Source organism: Ornithodoros turicata, chromosome 6 (assembly GCF_037126465.1).
Source record: "Ornithodoros turicata isolate Travis chromosome 6, ASM3712646v1, whole genome shotgun sequence".
NCBI classification, from domain to species: Eukaryota; Metazoa; Arthropoda; class Arachnida; order Ixodida; family Argasidae; genus Ornithodoros; species Ornithodoros turicata.
This window is the reverse complement of record NC_088206.1, coordinates 28,465,789-28,482,751: the sequence shown is the minus strand read 5'-3', so window position 1 is coordinate 28,482,751 and position 16,963 is coordinate 28,465,789. Positions and strand designations below refer to the sequence as shown.

The 16,963-nt window shown below is 47.1% G+C and overlaps 1 protein-coding gene across 1 annotated transcript; it reads right to left on the bottom strand.

Moving 5' to 3' along the window:
- Positions 1–973: 973 nt before the first annotated feature.
- LOC135396491 (arginine kinase-like) lies at positions 974–9,928 on the bottom strand. The gene is made up of 4 exons (XM_064627493.1): positions 9,812–9,928; positions 9,254–9,440; positions 1,231–1,989; positions 974–1,171 (listed from the first exon to the last, which is right to left on the bottom strand). Exons 2-4 carry the CDS (start codon positions 9,420–9,422, stop codon positions 1,029–1,031), a joined length of 1,071 nt encoding a protein of 356 aa, XP_064483563.1. The 5' UTR covers positions 9,423–9,440; positions 9,812–9,928; the 3' UTR covers positions 974–1,028.
- Between the last annotated feature and the right edge of the window lie 7,035 nt (positions 9,929–16,963).

Sequence of the window (16,963 nt, the reverse complement as noted above, 5' to 3'; positions counted from 1 at the left end):
CGAGGTTAGTGTCTTCTGTATAATGTATAGAGTGATTACTCTCCTTGTGAGAATTACGTCGTGGCATGCAGATGTTAGGAGATCAGTTACGAAACAAAGAAAAAATAAGGATTAAAGAAAATTGAAGTTTACGCACTAAATCCAAATATTACTGTACAATTCCGAGTGTTGTTGAATGCAGCCCTGCCAATGCAGTAAGCAACATCCACGCACGTTCTCCATGCGCACTCAACACTCGCCGCGAGCCATGGTGAGCACGCGTAAGGAATTTATATATCTCAATACAACTTAGAGCTGCCTGTTGCACATGAGATGTGTGACTCTATTTACACACACGAGCTTCTGCAGGTTCGATGCATGTATATTTTGAAACATGAAAGAGAGTGCTAAAAATATATCTGAGGTGAAAAATTGAGCAGTTCATTTCAGTAATTCTGATTTTTCAGCATTTTGGGCAAAATATAGGGATGGCAAGATTACCTGTGTTGTACTGCCAGACCATCTGCTACTGGAGTTCCATGTCCCAGTTATATATAATAGCTGTTTGAGGCTGTGACATATTTATTATGCAAGTTTTGTGCCTGTGAGTTCCTGCAAATGTGCTCTGCGGTGATCATACTGGACAGAGAGCTACGCCTGAATAGTAACAGTGACTAATGTTCTCCTGCCCATAAACCTATTCCTAGGGTACACCCGCACCCTTGGAAGTAGCTGGAGAGGAGTGTTAGCTCAATTGGTAAGGGCCCTGGGCGTTTAATCGCTTCATCGTCGTTAGTCGTTACAAGCTAACGAGCAGCGGGAAATTCAAAAAGGTGGGCACGTGACACATTTAATCCATTAATCGCGTGTGTTAGTGCCAACACACGATCAACAGGGAAAACAGTTCGTATGCCACATTGTTTAGTACATGCTCATGTTAGTATGCTGTTACTAGCATTATTCAACTGCAGAGAACACTACAAAGAAAGATGTGTCAGAGGGAGTTCACCGCAATAAAGCGGGTCGATTTATTGACACGATGCGTGGAATTAAGCCGCTGCTTCCATCTTGATTAGCTCCAGGATGCCGTCGTGCATCTCACGCACCGCCTGGTACTCAGTGAGTCCGAGACGACGTTTGTTGGAAATGTCGTACACGCCGCCCTCACTCTGTGTGTGCTCGCCACGGGTGCCTGGAAGGAGATAGAGCAGCCGAATTATAGTTGAACGAGTCACACGAAAAATTGCTTACCTCGAACTTGAAGGTTATACTTCCCAGCGATGCCTTCAAGCTTCTTAAGGTCGGCAGCCAGCTTTGGCACCTTGATGTGGACGCTTGCGCGTATGGTGGTGCCCAGGTTGGTGGGGCAAAATGTTAGATACCCCAAGCGGTCATCCCTGGAGAAAGGCAACTTTGCCTCAATTTGCCTTACTCCGTTTACCATGCGAGAGTATACGGTCTTCAGATCGCCTCCCATCTGCATGGAAATGATACGAAGGTGGTCTTCCTCGTTGCACCAGACCAAGAAGGACTTAGCGTCGTTATGATAGATGCCACGCCCAGTAGGCCAGAAACGACAAGCGTTGGCTGCTTGCAAAAAGCGGTCGCCCTCCTTAAAGAGAAAATGGTCATCGATGAGCTGTTGCTGGGTTTTCTTGTCCATGCCTGTGAGGGGATAGTAAGTGCCCTTAAGCTCGCCCTGAAGAGAGCTTAAAGTCGCGCGGACTTTTTCTTGCATTTCTTTGTACTGGGGCTCCGTCAGGCACGGGTTGAAAGGGTAACCTTTCAATGATCGACCACATCGCACTCGCGTAGAAATCACGAACTTGTTGTCCGGGTCAAGATTATGAAGTGTGTTGAAGTCCCCGAAATCAGTAGCAGGATGACGGTCAGTCGCCTTGAACCCTCCGTGGTAGTCTTGGATCACCGGGTTGAACAAGTCTGCGAAAGTAGTGTACGATTCCGCATCTGGGGCGTAGAGTCCCACGCCGCTATCAAGGTTCTGCACACCTGCACATGTTTTCCATTACGTGAACTCATGTGACAATGTACTTACAGAAGGTCAGTCATTTATTTTTTTTTATATTTCCAGCGATGCCAAATCAGCTCAAGGAACACCATCCCCAGGAATTCTGGACAGCGACGCCTTGCGCCATCTTGTGGCCGCCGCGCGAAACTAGTCAAAAATACAATGGGAAAGTAAGAAAAAGTAAGAAAAACTGCTGTATCTGCCGTTCTACTTAACATATCCCCATTTTTCCCCGGGATGTAGTATCAGGGAGCCCTTCTGAACCCATTTGAACAGAAATCATCCTTGGGTACCAAATCGCATCGGTTCCCTAGAGGTTGAGCATTTTGGACGGCTAATACATGGGAGGTATAGGAAAAGTGCACCAACGAGACAACTTTGAGTTAATATCTCGGGCTGGGACGAAGATATCATTTTTCCCGGAATATAGGTTGAGGGGTAAATGGGGAATTAAAATTTATCGTTACCTTTGCGGTAGTCTTAGCGTCTGCGGTTCCCTGGGCCAAAAAAGTCAAATGACAGATGTACACGAGAAGATATATTTGGCTTGACCGCAAAAAGGGAAGGCATAGCCTGCAAGCCGCCTTCAAGGGTTGCTGATGTCGGCTGCTGAGCTTGCCGTATTGGTCGTCGTTTTGTTTGCTTTTTGTGTGTGTGTTTTGTTTATTCCTCTGTTGATGGGCGCATGTATTGACAAATGCCGTAGTTAGTCTCAAGAGATGACTTGCGCTAAGCGACACTGGTGACCGTGCCTGCTTCAAGCAACTGGGAATTGGTTAACTATTTGATGTCACTTTCTGTTCACTAATTATTCACTTTAATCTGGTAAGTGGTACTTAAGTGGATAATCAATGAATGAGTTCATAGTGCAGTACTTATTAACCGATCAGGTAATTAAAGTAGTAATTAGTCACTTTAATTCGGTAAGTGATACTTACGTGAATAATGAATTAGTTCATAATTAACGAATTAATTAATGGACTAGCCAGTGATGGCCACTAACTACTTCTACAGTAGTTTAACTAACTACTAACTACTTCGCGATGGAGTAGTTTAACTAGTAGTTTAACTACTTTTCAGGGGAGTAGTTAAAACTAATTCTTTAACTACTGCAATGTATTTTAACTACTTCTATAACTACTTAATGTTGTCCATCAACACCAATCCCTTGTAGTGTTCTTGGACACCTAAATATGAATCGCAAGCAATGATAAACTTCGGCTCAAGCCATTGCTACGATCGTCAAATACAAAGCTTGCGGTGGGATTCTTTCTCTGCCTACGCGATAAACTAAGTTGCAGAATTATTTCACAGCAAATGAAGCTTCACTAGAAAAGCATTAAAGGTGAAGATTTAGTACACATGCACGACACAACTGATCTGCACCTCCGTTCTCATCAAACAAGTAGCTCAAGGTGAAAGTCGGAAGCACAATCGTGCCGTACAGCTTGCGGCAAAATCAGTAGTTGGCGCCTGCAGTAACCTAACTACTGTAGTTAACTACTCAAAATAGTAGTTTAACTAGAAGTTGCCACTACATTTCTGCAAGTAGCTGATAACTTCTTTAACTACAATCAGGTAGTTTAACCACATGTAGTTAACTACTGGCCATCACTGGGACTAGCAATTTAAATTAGTTAACGCAGTTGTCGTTCAATTCATTACTAACTGTTCATTAATTGACCTATTAATTAGTTAATCAATTGAGTACTCGCTATTCCGTCACAGTCTTTACACACTATTTGGTAACTACTGAATGAATAATCACGTTACTTATAATTAAGTGGCTAATTAGGTGCCAATAAATTAAAGATGTAACTTAGTATCAGCGCACAAATATCAGTTTCGCGTAAGTCTTGAGTCTTCTTTTAGTCGTGCACAATAGCCGGCATAAAGGATTTCATATCTTTTATAAATTGACCCGCCTGGCAAGCTCGTCGCACTTTTGCTCGCTCACATGACCAAAAATGCAACCAGCACAAAACGCTTTCTAGCTGTCTCCAGACGAAAGGAGACAGATAAGCGGCGTCGCTGTCACCTTTTGTCTTTCCCATTGAGCTTTGCCATTGGCAGAGCCCGAGCGCTGATAACAACGACTGGAACAGAATATCGCAATTCATCATACCCCAATTTTTTCTGCAAGCTTAACTTTCAGAAAACAGCTCTCCAGGCAGCGAACACGCATCTTGTCAGTTTTGCGTTGCAATTGATGAAGTGCGCAGCGGGATGCATTGAATAATGTGGTCATACTCACTGAAATAAACGTACGAAACCATTGCGTTTGGTTATGATTAGAGCTCGCTATTAAACGTTTGCACGTCGAAACGTTTAAATGTTTTCTTAAGAAACGCGTTTTGTAACACGTTTCCCAGATTAAACGTTTGCTTAAAACACGTTTAAACGCGTTCTGTTAGATATACGTTCAACTGCACGTATACGTATTTAAACGTTTTCCCAGGATACGTTTAAACATTGCAGAAGCAGTAACAGTGCAGGGGATGAAAAAATGGGACGGACGACAAGGCACTAACTAGCAACCACAGTTTACTTAGACGACAAGACACACAATGACACTAAACACAGGCACGGTTCAAACGAACCCGTCAGAAACCAGTAAAACCAGTAAAAACCAGTAAAACCGCAGTTTTGTTCCACTCCCCCCACAGCCACCGCAGTTAACCCAAATGCCTTCCCAGTGGAAGGTCCAGACACTTTTGCCAGCTGACGCGCTGTGATGTTAACACATCTTGATGTCTGGCCGATACAGACCCTCCCACATTTTAGAGGTATACAATAAACAGCTCCCACACAACAATCTACATAAGTATTCACATCGTTGATTTAACATCCAGTTCTTACTTCCTTATTTACATTTTTCATAATGCTAGATAAGTTCCAACCTTTCAACCACCACCACCAAAACCACATCAACACCAAATTTTCTAGACAATTTCTTTAACCGATGCGAGGCATTGTGAACATACTGCACCACTCCGAAATTACGATTTCTTTCATTTTCGTAACTCTCGTTCCCGAACTTAGTTAACATCCTGCCAACCACATCTTGAACAACACCCTCCGGGTATCCCGCCCGGGTATCTCAATTGGCCCAAACAGCTGTTCAACACCTTATGCACACACGACTTTTTTTAATGCAGCCCCAAGAACATTTTGTGCGACCGCATTTTGTACAGATTTTGAAATGGAGGATTCAAAAGCCCTTAGCGGTTTCCGACACCTTTGTTTGTATTCCCAACAGATGCCCCTCTCGTGACACTCAATTTCAATATCTAAAAACTGAGTAACACCTTCCACCAACTCCTCCAAAGTGAACATCAAACCCTTCGCCAGCTTATTAAACAATTCTAACAAAAGAGCGCCATTCACATTCTCCGTGGTCCCTATCAAAAAATCATCGACGTACCTAAATATTTTCTTTACTCCCAATCCTTCCTTTTCAACCTATGACAGAACTGAGCGGTCGAACTCCCAGACTAACCAGCCCGGTACCTGGCACCCTTCAGTACGTTTAGACGTTTTCGTTTGCATAAACATACAGCAACACGTATACGTATAGTTTTCCTAGGAAACATTATTATAAAGAAGTGAACTGCAAATTTTCGTTTTTTTTTCCCTTTCCTCCTCTAAAGACTACAGCTTACTTTCCTTGAAAGACAGTGCAGGGTATCGTTAAAGTGGCATGTTACTTTGTCCCACCCATTTGTGATGCGTACACCGAACTCCGCTCCGCGTGCACTCGTCGCATTGGGATCGCTGACACTCCAAAAACGGAGCTTTATCTCATCGACATTGTCCGGCAGAATTCCAGTTCTGGGTGTTATCCTTTTCTCCATCCCAATTTGTTCATAACGGGAGGTGTACGGCCGTGTGGGAATTCGCGTCAGTGTATGATGCCACGAAAGTCGTGCTCATCTCTTTTTTCCCACTCTGGTGCAAGAATGATATCATTCGGGACAGTGATTTCTTTTTAATGCGTAACTGGCAAATGTTCTGGTTTTAGAGTGCAGTAGTGGGAACCAGTAGGAAAGAGCAGGCTACATGCTTTAGGCAAGTGGTCGCTCAAGGTCACTATTTTCCGCGTTGGTCTTTTCACCAAAATACTACTCGCGTAAAGAAGATAAATACAGAATGTTTAGTATAATCTACCCAAAAGATTCAATCGTGATCACCGCCATTACAAGCTGGATATGTTTTGAACTGTCGTGAAATACCGTCGGTTCATAATGAAATGTACGACGAAAATGAACACAAATAGGGTTGCTTAAAACCCAAATATGAACTGGAGTAATAAGCTACTTATAAGACAGTGAGAAAGTGGCGTAGTTGGTAATTACCGATGGGAACCAAGGACGCGCCAGGCATAACGAGGACAACTTCTGTCTCTGTTCCCGTAATGCCTGGCGCGTCCATGTTTCCCATTAATAAAGGTAAGAAGTGTTTAAATAGCTATCCGTTTCGAAAGGCGTTGCGTTTCGTATTAACAAGACGTTTAAACGCTTCACCTTGACATAACGTTCAAACGCTTCAGTTTAACAGAACGCTTAAACGCTCCAGTTTAACGTTTCACATTGACGACACGTTTAAACGTTTCGCATTACACAAAGCGTTTAAACGTTTCATAAGGAAAGGTTTTCCGGACTGTACGTTAATCTAAACGGCGTATGAAACGTTTACACAGAAACGTTTTAAACGAAAATCAGAAAAACGTGTTAGATACCGAGCCCTATTTATGATCTATCTATTTAAATTATCTCCTGTTCGTGCGAAGATGAGAGCATCAGCAAAGGGTGGCACAGAACGAGGCCTCAGAGGGGCCGGCATCTGCAAGGGATGTTTAAATATGCGGTCTCCGGTGTGTGGAGATTTTGTCAGTGTTAAAGAACCCTCAGGTGGGAAAAATTCACCCACAGACCGACCACTGTGGCGTCGATCATGATCACAGTTGTCTCGAGACGCAACACCGTGAATTACCAGAAATTAGGTATTAGGTAATTCACGGCATTTACAACTACTGACGTTTACATGTTTATTCATTGTTCTTGCGGACAGATACAAAACACCTCCCCCTAATACATTTCGTCGTGTAAAGCCAGAAAAGTAAGAAGGAGTAACGTCTCTACGAGTAATACCCCAAAACCCTGTCCTTCGAAAGCAACGCAGAAATCTGCTTTCAAGATAAGCGTCAAGTCTGTCCTTCAACGCTGGTTATCCTCAGACGGGACGCGCGGTTTTCTGTGATAGTTCCGTCTCACCCTCGCGAATTTTTCCTCCTTTCATCCCTACCTGCCTGTGTGTAATGTTGCCCTGATTGCGCATGTGATGTTAGGGGAAGCCCTCTCTTTAGGAGCGCCTGTCCAGATTTTCTGGCCATGCTGCCTTTCAGCGATTAATAACTTTCCAATAACGCGTGTGCAGCATAAATACATAGATTCTCGCAATCACTTGACTCCGTTTAGACTCTAGCCTATTTCTCGTGCTGTGCACAGCAAGGTCGCTGATATGGCCGCGTTACTCGCCAATAAATTTTCGTAAACGTTTAAAAAAAACTTTTTGTCTTTTGTAAAAAAAGAGCTGTTGTCAGCAAATACGTTGTACGAGGTCAGAATTTGTTGATGTGGAATGTGTTTAATGCCGCCGGCGTTCGATGTTAACGTCGCAACGTTAGCGTCAATGCACGTCATCAGACACGCTTTTTCTCTAGCGCCCTTCCTTCCCGTGCCCCCGGGTTTGTCGTCGATTATGCATTCCCGTGCCGACAGCAGTGGTAAAATCGACCGGCGCGTATCTTCACTAGTTACCATGTTATTCCGCCAAGTACAAAACACCAGACTCAGAGTCCCTAGATGGGAATACGAACGGCCCAGAACCCCTCGTTGCTCTCATTTTGGAAGACGCTCCCTGACATGCCTCACGCTGTCCCCAACGCCCTGCTCTCACAAGACACGGACATCTCCTTTGACGCAGCAGCACGATGCACGGCACGCTACATATCGACACCCGCTATCCCGCTGCAGTACGTCCAACGCACACTGCGGTACATCCAACCGTCCATCACCCCTGTGTCGCCTTCATTCACGGTGTCGACGCGGACCACAACTGGCAACTGCAATCACCGCTCCGCGTCTGAAGGGGGAGTGAAGTGGCGGTCCGTGGACGACCACGACGTGACTTTGCTGCAGCGCGCTACCGAGCAGTCTCGTCAGTTCTATCGGTAGCGTCAGCGTGTGAAGCCACAGGCTGAGAAGCTCCCTAGCACATGTCACCCTCCGGGACTCATGTAAAGGAATACTGCATTCACTACTAACATTACGCCGTCATCTCATTATACCTCTATCAGGCTGACGCGCGCTTCATGCGAGAAGACTGGTTTCGTGTAACGGGTCTAAAATAAGCTTTTCGAGCGCTAGAAAGGACAAGATGACGAGTTTTCGAGTAACGAAGACTTACGAATAAGTTACTCTAGCCTGCTATGTTTCAAATGAGTATATTACCTACGAATGTTTTTACTTGCCTGCACCTGATCGAATACTCGCCAGTAAACTTCGTGCTGCCGAGAAACGCCGGTATAAGCCTTAAGGCCCGTTCCGACATACAGCGCTTTGCTCCAGAGCACTGGAAAACAGCGCTGTTTTTCCCTCCTCTCCCGGCTGCGACTCGATGGAAAACAGCGCTTGGCGAAGTTGAGCTTCGGTGCACTTTCCCATCGCTGTCTCCCAGCGATAGGCTCCCTGAGCCAATGAGAACGCGGCGTCGCCTTCTCTTCACGGGGCTGCCTTTTTTTTTTTTTTTTTTTCGCTTCTTGCGGAAACGGCGCGTGATCACGTTTGAAACGGCGTTTGATCACGTGCGGCGATCGCACGTCATCGCCGATCACGTGAGATCACCAAGTACAGCGCTGGGACAAGCGCTGCAAGTGCGAACCCCACAGTGGAAATACAGCGCTGTTTTGCAGTGCTGTGGTGCAGCGCTGTGGAGCAAAGCGCTGTATGTCGGAACGGGCCTTTAGTAGAACGTTCAGTCACATTTATCTAGTATTATTTAACCTATGTAGTGTTTCCGTTTGTCAAGTCAGGTTTCTCTACAAGAGCTTCTCAAAGCGAATTTGTGTCTCGCATGCTTCTGCTCACTAAAATGCTGTACTTGTAGGTGTAGGAGTATGAGGAGGAGAAGACACGAAGGGACAAACTGTAGTGCTAGCAGTTATTTTTCTGCTTGTCCGCTTACCAGACTGGATGACATCCAATAAGGTAGCTCCCATTCCGGTCTTCTTATTCTTGAGTTTATCGAAGACATCGCGTGTGAGGTACTTCTTCAGCAAGGAGTGACACTCCTTAGACTCCTGAAGCTTTTGGAAACCCGCTTCAAGCTTGTCGAGCGTGGCTTGGTCGACCATGTCTGTGATCGATAAGACCTGCGTAGACGACATAAGAATCCCATTTAAATTCACGAATTCTTCGGAACATGAGGTCCTATCTCACTGGAAATAAAGCTACCATATCACGAACGCTGCCTCCGATGCCGGGTGTACATAATCGGCCATGGCACATAAACACACTTCATCCTGAAAGTCACTGACGTGATGGTGTACGTACGAAGAATAAATAGTCCAGGAAGAGGGTGAACGTATCAGTGAACTTTGCATTTCGTCTCTAAAGTCTAAGCTTCACTTCCCTTCACAACTTGATGAAAAATAATCTGAGAGATTGGTGACGTGAGTATTCCCTAACCACAGATGCAAGATACAAAAATAGCTGCAAGTAGCGAGCAAGAATAGTTACTTACCCTGGAACTTGAGACAGAATGTCCGAATGACTGCGCACGAGAAAGGTTCCGTACCGGGCTTCTCTGGGCTCGGGGCTCGAGCCGTGCGAAGAGCGAGCCAGTGTTTGATCTCTTCTTCCTCACATTGCAGCTGCTGTGCTTATCACTATTTACGAACCAAGCTACGTGACATTTACTTGATCAGTTGTGTTTAGGCTAGCGGGGTGCTAAGTTTGCTTTTCTTCCGTGTCTGTGTGAATCTTGTTTTCCGTAATACAAACCGCGTGCATTCTTTGGAGAATGCGCATCATGGCGCGTACGGCTACAAAAAAGGGTCCTTGTTCGAATGAGAGAGGGGAAGGAGAAAAATATAGGGACGCAGGTACGTTCTATCTGCACTTGTTTATTACACATATTTATCCACTTTTACAGCTGCTTACATTAGCTTGAGTTGGACGTGATGAGAACAGAGGTCATATGAAGCACTTGCTTGTGGGCAAACTCCGCCGCGGTTGCAGTTGCTTGTGTGGTAGAGGCACGATCGCGGGTAAACAAAAGCAGTCATCTCTTCACATCTGACTATGCTGTTGCTGAAGGTTCCTGTTTTTCCGTTATCATTGGCAATGCTGCACTTGTTCTCACTAATCTGGCTGTACAGTGAGCCTTTTCGTATAGCTGCAGGCAGTTGTAAGATGTATCCGATTTAGTCACGCGGCTGCAACCCTTTCACAACGTTGTGTGTTGTCTTCGCCGTTGTCGTCTGTGTCACAGTGTGTCATTTTTAAAATATGTGCATGACAACCTAGAGCACTATTCTGTGCCTAACGGTACAACACTATCACCATCATTTGCGCAAGACAAAAAAGGACACAAAAGCTAGGTACCTACATATTAAGCACTAAGTTACATATTTCATATTACCACATGTTTTACTGACATCCCCTCCGCAGCTGCTTTGACGAACAACAACAAATCGCTGATGACTATGGCCTGGGAGCTCATGCAAAATGCATATTTTAGAATGCAGCCTAACCGACATTCTAATGCTTTTCCACACCAAGCACAGCGACATAAACCTACAATGTTTCATATGAAGGGAAGTGGTCCAGGACGATTGCCGCCGATATTTCGAACTGAGACTGTTGTTCTTCTGGGCATTATAGCTTATTGTTATACATATTTATTATATATATCGGCCCAGAAGAAGAACAGTCTCTGTACGAAATATCGGCGGCTCTCGTCCTCAGGTACTCCCCTTCATACTTCCTCACCGGTTCGCTGAATTTTCTACCCTTCTACAATGTTTCATGTGTCACATAATTACATGTTTCGACATATTTCCTACTTCCATATTCGGAAAATATGACGGTTGCATGCTATATTGTGAGGAAGAAGATGTTGGTCTGAAGCGCGGCCGTGGCCAATTGCCCCGTGCTATGCGCCACTGCGGAGAAAGACGAAGAAGAAGAAGAAGAAACGCGCTCGAGAAGAAATCATTCTTTTGGGCTACCGCCTAGCAAGTGCCTGCTCTTGCGATTCTTCTCCTAACATTTGGTGGAGGTGCTTTTCACCGTCCTCCTTTCCTCTCGCCTAAACCCAACCTGCTGCTACGAAGTGGGAAAATCATGACGCCCCCACCAGCGTCAGCTCCGGCCGGCTGTTCCGGACAACCCGCCCAGCCCGTTCCAGCCCCTCGGTTCCTTGCTCGGCAGCGCGACCCGCCGGTTTTCGCTGCGACAGACGACTTAAACGTCGAAGACTGGCTGGCACAAGTAGATCGTGTCGCCGCCCACAACAACTGGGACGACAGCATGCGTCTGGCAAACGTAGTATTCTACCTTTCGTCTACCGCCTTGCAGTGGTTTGAAAATAATGAGCCAAGTCTGCACACCTGGGATGCCTTTAAAACAGCGATATCGGCTGCTTTCGGTAAATCGGAAGAAAGGAAGCAGGAAGCCAGCAGGAAGTTAAACACTAGGCACCAAGAATACCAGGAGAACTTCACGTCCTACATGCAAGATGTCGTGTATTTGTGCCGACGAGTAGATCCCGGTATGGCTGAAAGCGAAAAGATTCATCATCTACTTAAGGGGCTGTCGGAATATTTATTCAACGGTGTCGCCTCACAAGCTTTCTGTAGCGTAACCGAACTCAGCCAAGCTTGCAGACGACTTGAAAACCTACGCGGACGACGTATTTGTTCTCCTCCACCTAATTTGCCGTTCACGGGTCCGCCGCACTGCGGCAATGGTGCTAATGTCGATTCAGAGTCCTTGCTGGCCATCGTGAGGAGGGTTGTAAGGGAAGAACTAGCCGCCCTTGGTCATAACCAGCGTCTCACCCCGTCCATCAGAACGGCGACAACAATAATATACGTAGGATGGTACAACAAGAAGTTCACATGGCGGCATCGGCTCTTTCTGCACAGCCACGGTCATATGCCAAAGTTTGCAGGTCGCCTCCTGCTCCATCCCCACCGCCATCCCATACGAGCACTCTACCGCCAGAACCTGTGTCTACGATCGCGCCTTTCCTGTCCCAAGCCCAGCCTCGTTACACTTGGGAGCCTACACAGTACAGGAGGCCACGGGCATATTACAGACCCACCCACCCGTTTGTTTCTACTGTCAGACGGCTGGCCACATTGCACGCTACTGTGTCCGTCGGCAAGAGGACTTGCGCAGCGAACGCTATGCGTCATCTTCTCGAGCGTACTACGGGCAGCGGTTTCCACCCGCCTATGATGCAGGACTCCCGTCTAGTAGATGGAGCCAGCCTCCTTTCGGGAACAACCGTTTTGATGATGACGACTTACGCAATACGCAAGATTTCGAAGACCAGCCAAGGAAGAGACTAACGCGGTCACCATCCCCGCATCCCCGACGGAGGTCCAGGTCCCCCATGCATCGAACTATCCCGAAGTCATTTACTGCTCCAAACTAGAATCCGCAGCCTGTGGCACTTTGGGGGGTCAGGTTGCGCGCTGGACATGTCTTCAAAACCCCCCACCACTCGTTGAAAATTATGTTACGTTGGATTTTGACGGCAGCCGTTTGGAAGGACTTGTTGACACAGGAGCGACGATATCTTGCATTTCTGAAACACTACGTCGACGATTACGGAAGGTACTGACACCAATTACAGCAGAGCACAGTGTGAGACTTGGCGACTGTAGCGCCGTTCAACCCTTGGGGTACTGCACAGGGAGAGTCACTATTGGGTCGGAATTGTATGTGATTAGGTTCCTGGTGCTGTCGCGGTGCATCTCTGACGTCGTCTTGGGCTGGGATTTCCTCTCGTCTACAGAAGCCCTCATCGACTGCTCTGGCAAAATTCTGGACCTTGGAGTTGACGTGCCCTGCGGTGGTGATGACGTCCCTATGGCAGTTCCCGTCTCTGTACTGACAGCGTGTAGAGTCCCCGCTTACACCATGGCGGCTGTACGTGTGAGAATTTAGACTACCCTCCCACAAGTTGATGGCATGTTCTTTTACAAAACGGACGTTCTCCTTCAGACATCTTTATGCTCACCTTGTTCGCTTCTTACTTCTGACAGAGGCCTTGGAGTAATATGGGTAACAAACTCTTCCAATGAAGATCGTTTCGTCCCCTCGGGGATACGGCTCGGAACATTCTCTTTCGGCGATCTGTCGGTTTCTGCTCTTCTCAGTTCGGCGTCAAGCACGGATGGTACTCCAAAGACTAAGGGCAATATAAGCCTCGTGGAAGATAGGATATCCCCTGATCTTCCGCCCGAGGACAAGGCACGATTTTCACACCTACTTTCGGACTTCTCAGATCTCTTTGATGTGAGCGGGGCTCCCCTAGGTTCGTGCACCACGGTAAAACACACGATACTGACCGGGAACTCTCCTCCCGTACATAGCCGTCCGTATCGTGTGTCTCCCGCTGAACGTCGCGTCATACAGGACCACGTAAAGGATATGCTCAGCAAGGGCATCATCCAGGAATCCAACAGCCCCTGGTCTTCTCCGGTAGTCCTTGTACGTAAGAAGGACGGGACATGGCGATTCTGTGTTGACTACAGGAAGTTGAACGCCGCCACTACTAAGGACGTGTATCCCCTACCACGCATCGACGACACATTAGATTCTTTGCATGGTGCCCCATATTTCTCTTCTATGGATCTTCGGTCAGGGTACTGGCAGATCGCAGTCGACGAGCAGGATCGTGAAAAGACCGCGTTCGTAACCCTGATGGGCTCTTCGAGTTTCGAGTTATGCCATTCTGACTCTGTAATGCCCCAGCAACTTTTCAGCCTAATGATGGACACGATCCTTCGATCATTCAGATGGACCTTCTGCCTGTGTTACCTCGACGATGTAATAGTCTTCGCTGGAAACGTTGATGACCATATCCAGCGTCTAAGGGCCGTACTCGAATGCTTCCGTAAAGCCGGGCTTCAACTGAACGCAAAGAAGTGCACATTCGGAGGTCAACAAATAAAAATATTGGGTCATCTTGTTGACAAAGACGGCATCCACCCTGACCCAGACAAGATAATGGCCGTTCAAAACTTCCCTCCTCCGGAGAACCAAAAGTCATTACGCTCATTTCTTGGGCTATGCTCATACTTCCGCCGCTTCATCAAGGGATTTGCCAACATTGCCGAACCTTTACAGCGCCTATTAAAGAAGGACGCGACATTCACCTGGACTTCAGAGCAAGAAGAGGCGTTTATGTCTTTGAAAACATCGCTGAGTTCCCCACCAGTCCTTGGCCATTTTCTGGAAGGTGCTCCAACCGAAGTCCATATCGACGCCAGCGGCCATGGCATAGGAGCCGTGTTAGTCCAGCTCGTCAACAATAGTGAGCGAGTCATCGCCTACGCTAGCCGCACGTTGTCAGATTGTGAACGGAATTATTCTATAACCGAAAAAGAATGCCTGCCAGTCGTCTGGGCATTGGGCAAGTTTCGTCCCTACATCTACGGCCACCCGTTTCACGTCATCACGGATCACCATGCGCTCTGCTGGCTGACCAAGATGAAGAACCCTACGGGTCTGCTTGGGCGATGGGCTCTGAAACTGCAAGAATACGACCTCTCAATCCGCTACAAGTCCGGCAGGACACACCTGGACGCTGACAGCTTGTCGCGGCACCCGGCTCCGACCACTACGGAGCTGTCCCCCACTGTAGCTGCGCTCCAGTTCTCTGATATTGCACTTCAGCAGCGCCGAGACCTCGCACTTGCTGACGTCATCAATGAGCTCTCTTCCGCCGTTGGCCCTGTATCTCGGAAAGCCAAACTGTTCACCATCAGAGATGGCATTCTCTACCGCCAAAATTATCAGCCGCATGGTGAACAGTGGTTATTAGTAGTCCCCCGTTCACTGCAGCGTGATGTAATTGCGGCATGCCACGACGATCCAACAGCTGGTCATCTTGGGCTGTTCAAGACCTACAGCCGCCTACGTGATCGTTTCTTCTGGAGAGGAATGTATCGTTCTGTCTCCAAGTATATCAGATCATGCGCCCCATGCCAAAAACGAAAGCCTCCGACCACGCCACCCGCCGGTCTCCTGCGTCCCATACCTCCCCCCGACGCGCCATTTCAACGAATAGGTATCGACATGCTTGGTCCCTTCCCTCTGTCGTCAACCGGAAACAAATGGATAATTACGTCTGTCGACTATCTTACGCGGTATGCAGAAACTCGAGCGACAGCCTCCGCCTCCGCCGCTGACGTCGCTTCTTTTCTCCTCGAGCGGATAATCTTAAGGCATGGTGCACCTCAGACTCTGATCAGCGACCGTGGTGCAGCGTTTCTCTCCGAAACTGTCCAGAATGTAGTTCAGCTGAGCAACATCGTCCACCGCACTACCACCCCGTACCACCCGCAGACCAACGGTCTTACTGAGAGACTCAATCGAACGCTGGCCGAGATGATGTCCATGTACGTGACGGCGGATCACACAAATTGGGATGTCATTCTGCCACCATGGTGCCACGATGGTCGGTTACTCGACAAAAACAAATTGTGAATGTGGGGCAAACCAGAATGTTCCAAAGCGACGAAAAAGAAAAGAAATAGAAGCGACGACGCACAGCACACATTATTAGGAGGTTACCAAACAGTTTTTCCGAGGAAGCATGCTTCCAATTTTAACAGCAGCTTCATCCGTGTCACCGCACACTGGACAGACGAAAGCTCGTTGGAGAGGAAATCAGCGTTGATAGCGTGCCGCAAAATGTAAACTTCGAACACCAGCTGCTGCTCAAATGTAATATATATAAGTAGCATAACTTCAATGTATGCAATAAAGCCTGTTGATCTCATTCTTTGCTTGGAAAATTTCTAAAGTAACTGACTTGTAACTCTAACTAGTTACAATTTTCACAGGGTGACTGTAACTGTAACTTAGTTACCTTTTTGCTCGAGTAACTGTAACTGTAACTTAGTTACTTTTGTAACTTAGTAACTTTTCCCAAGACTGCTTTAGCGGAACTAATCGAACCTAACCTAATGCGTAGGGATAGAGTGCTGAAACCTTCACGAATTCCTCATGTCACTACGCACGAAATGAACTCGATACTGATGTCAGCTCAGAGTCCAGGCCTATAGACAGTCCTTAACCTTGATAAAATAATGACACAGCAACCTGTCACCGCCTTTTACCACACCCTACCGTATAGTCTGGTCGACTTCTCCTTTCACAAAATAAAGAACATGTTCTTCTACGTGTACTAACAGGATGCCGCAAGTATTACCAGATCAACATGTGGACTCCGGGTCACGTTGGTATCTCGGAGAATGCCCTCGCCGATTCTGCGGACAGGTGTGCTCGTGCAGCTGGTTCTGTCGCTTCTGTCCTGCTTACCCCGTCTGTCTGCCGTCTAGCCATTCGCCTATACTGCACGAATAACTCTCAGGCCTCAGGACGAACTCTCTTCTGCGCTCGGTTGACCTTACGATGGCCCACACACTGGTAGGCCGCTACCCCAGGGAGGAAGGAGTCCTTGTTCCACAGGCTTCGACGAATGTGGCGCGGACTCCACTGCTAATCTTTAAAGCCCCAGGACCGATTTCGTCTTCCGGATGTACGGAAAATTCGGTTGACTGGAGAGTGGTAAAGGAGAATCACTGACGACCTGTCTGGATCAGCCCGCTTTGTGAGGCGCTCACCGTGCTCACCGTGCGTTATCGCTACC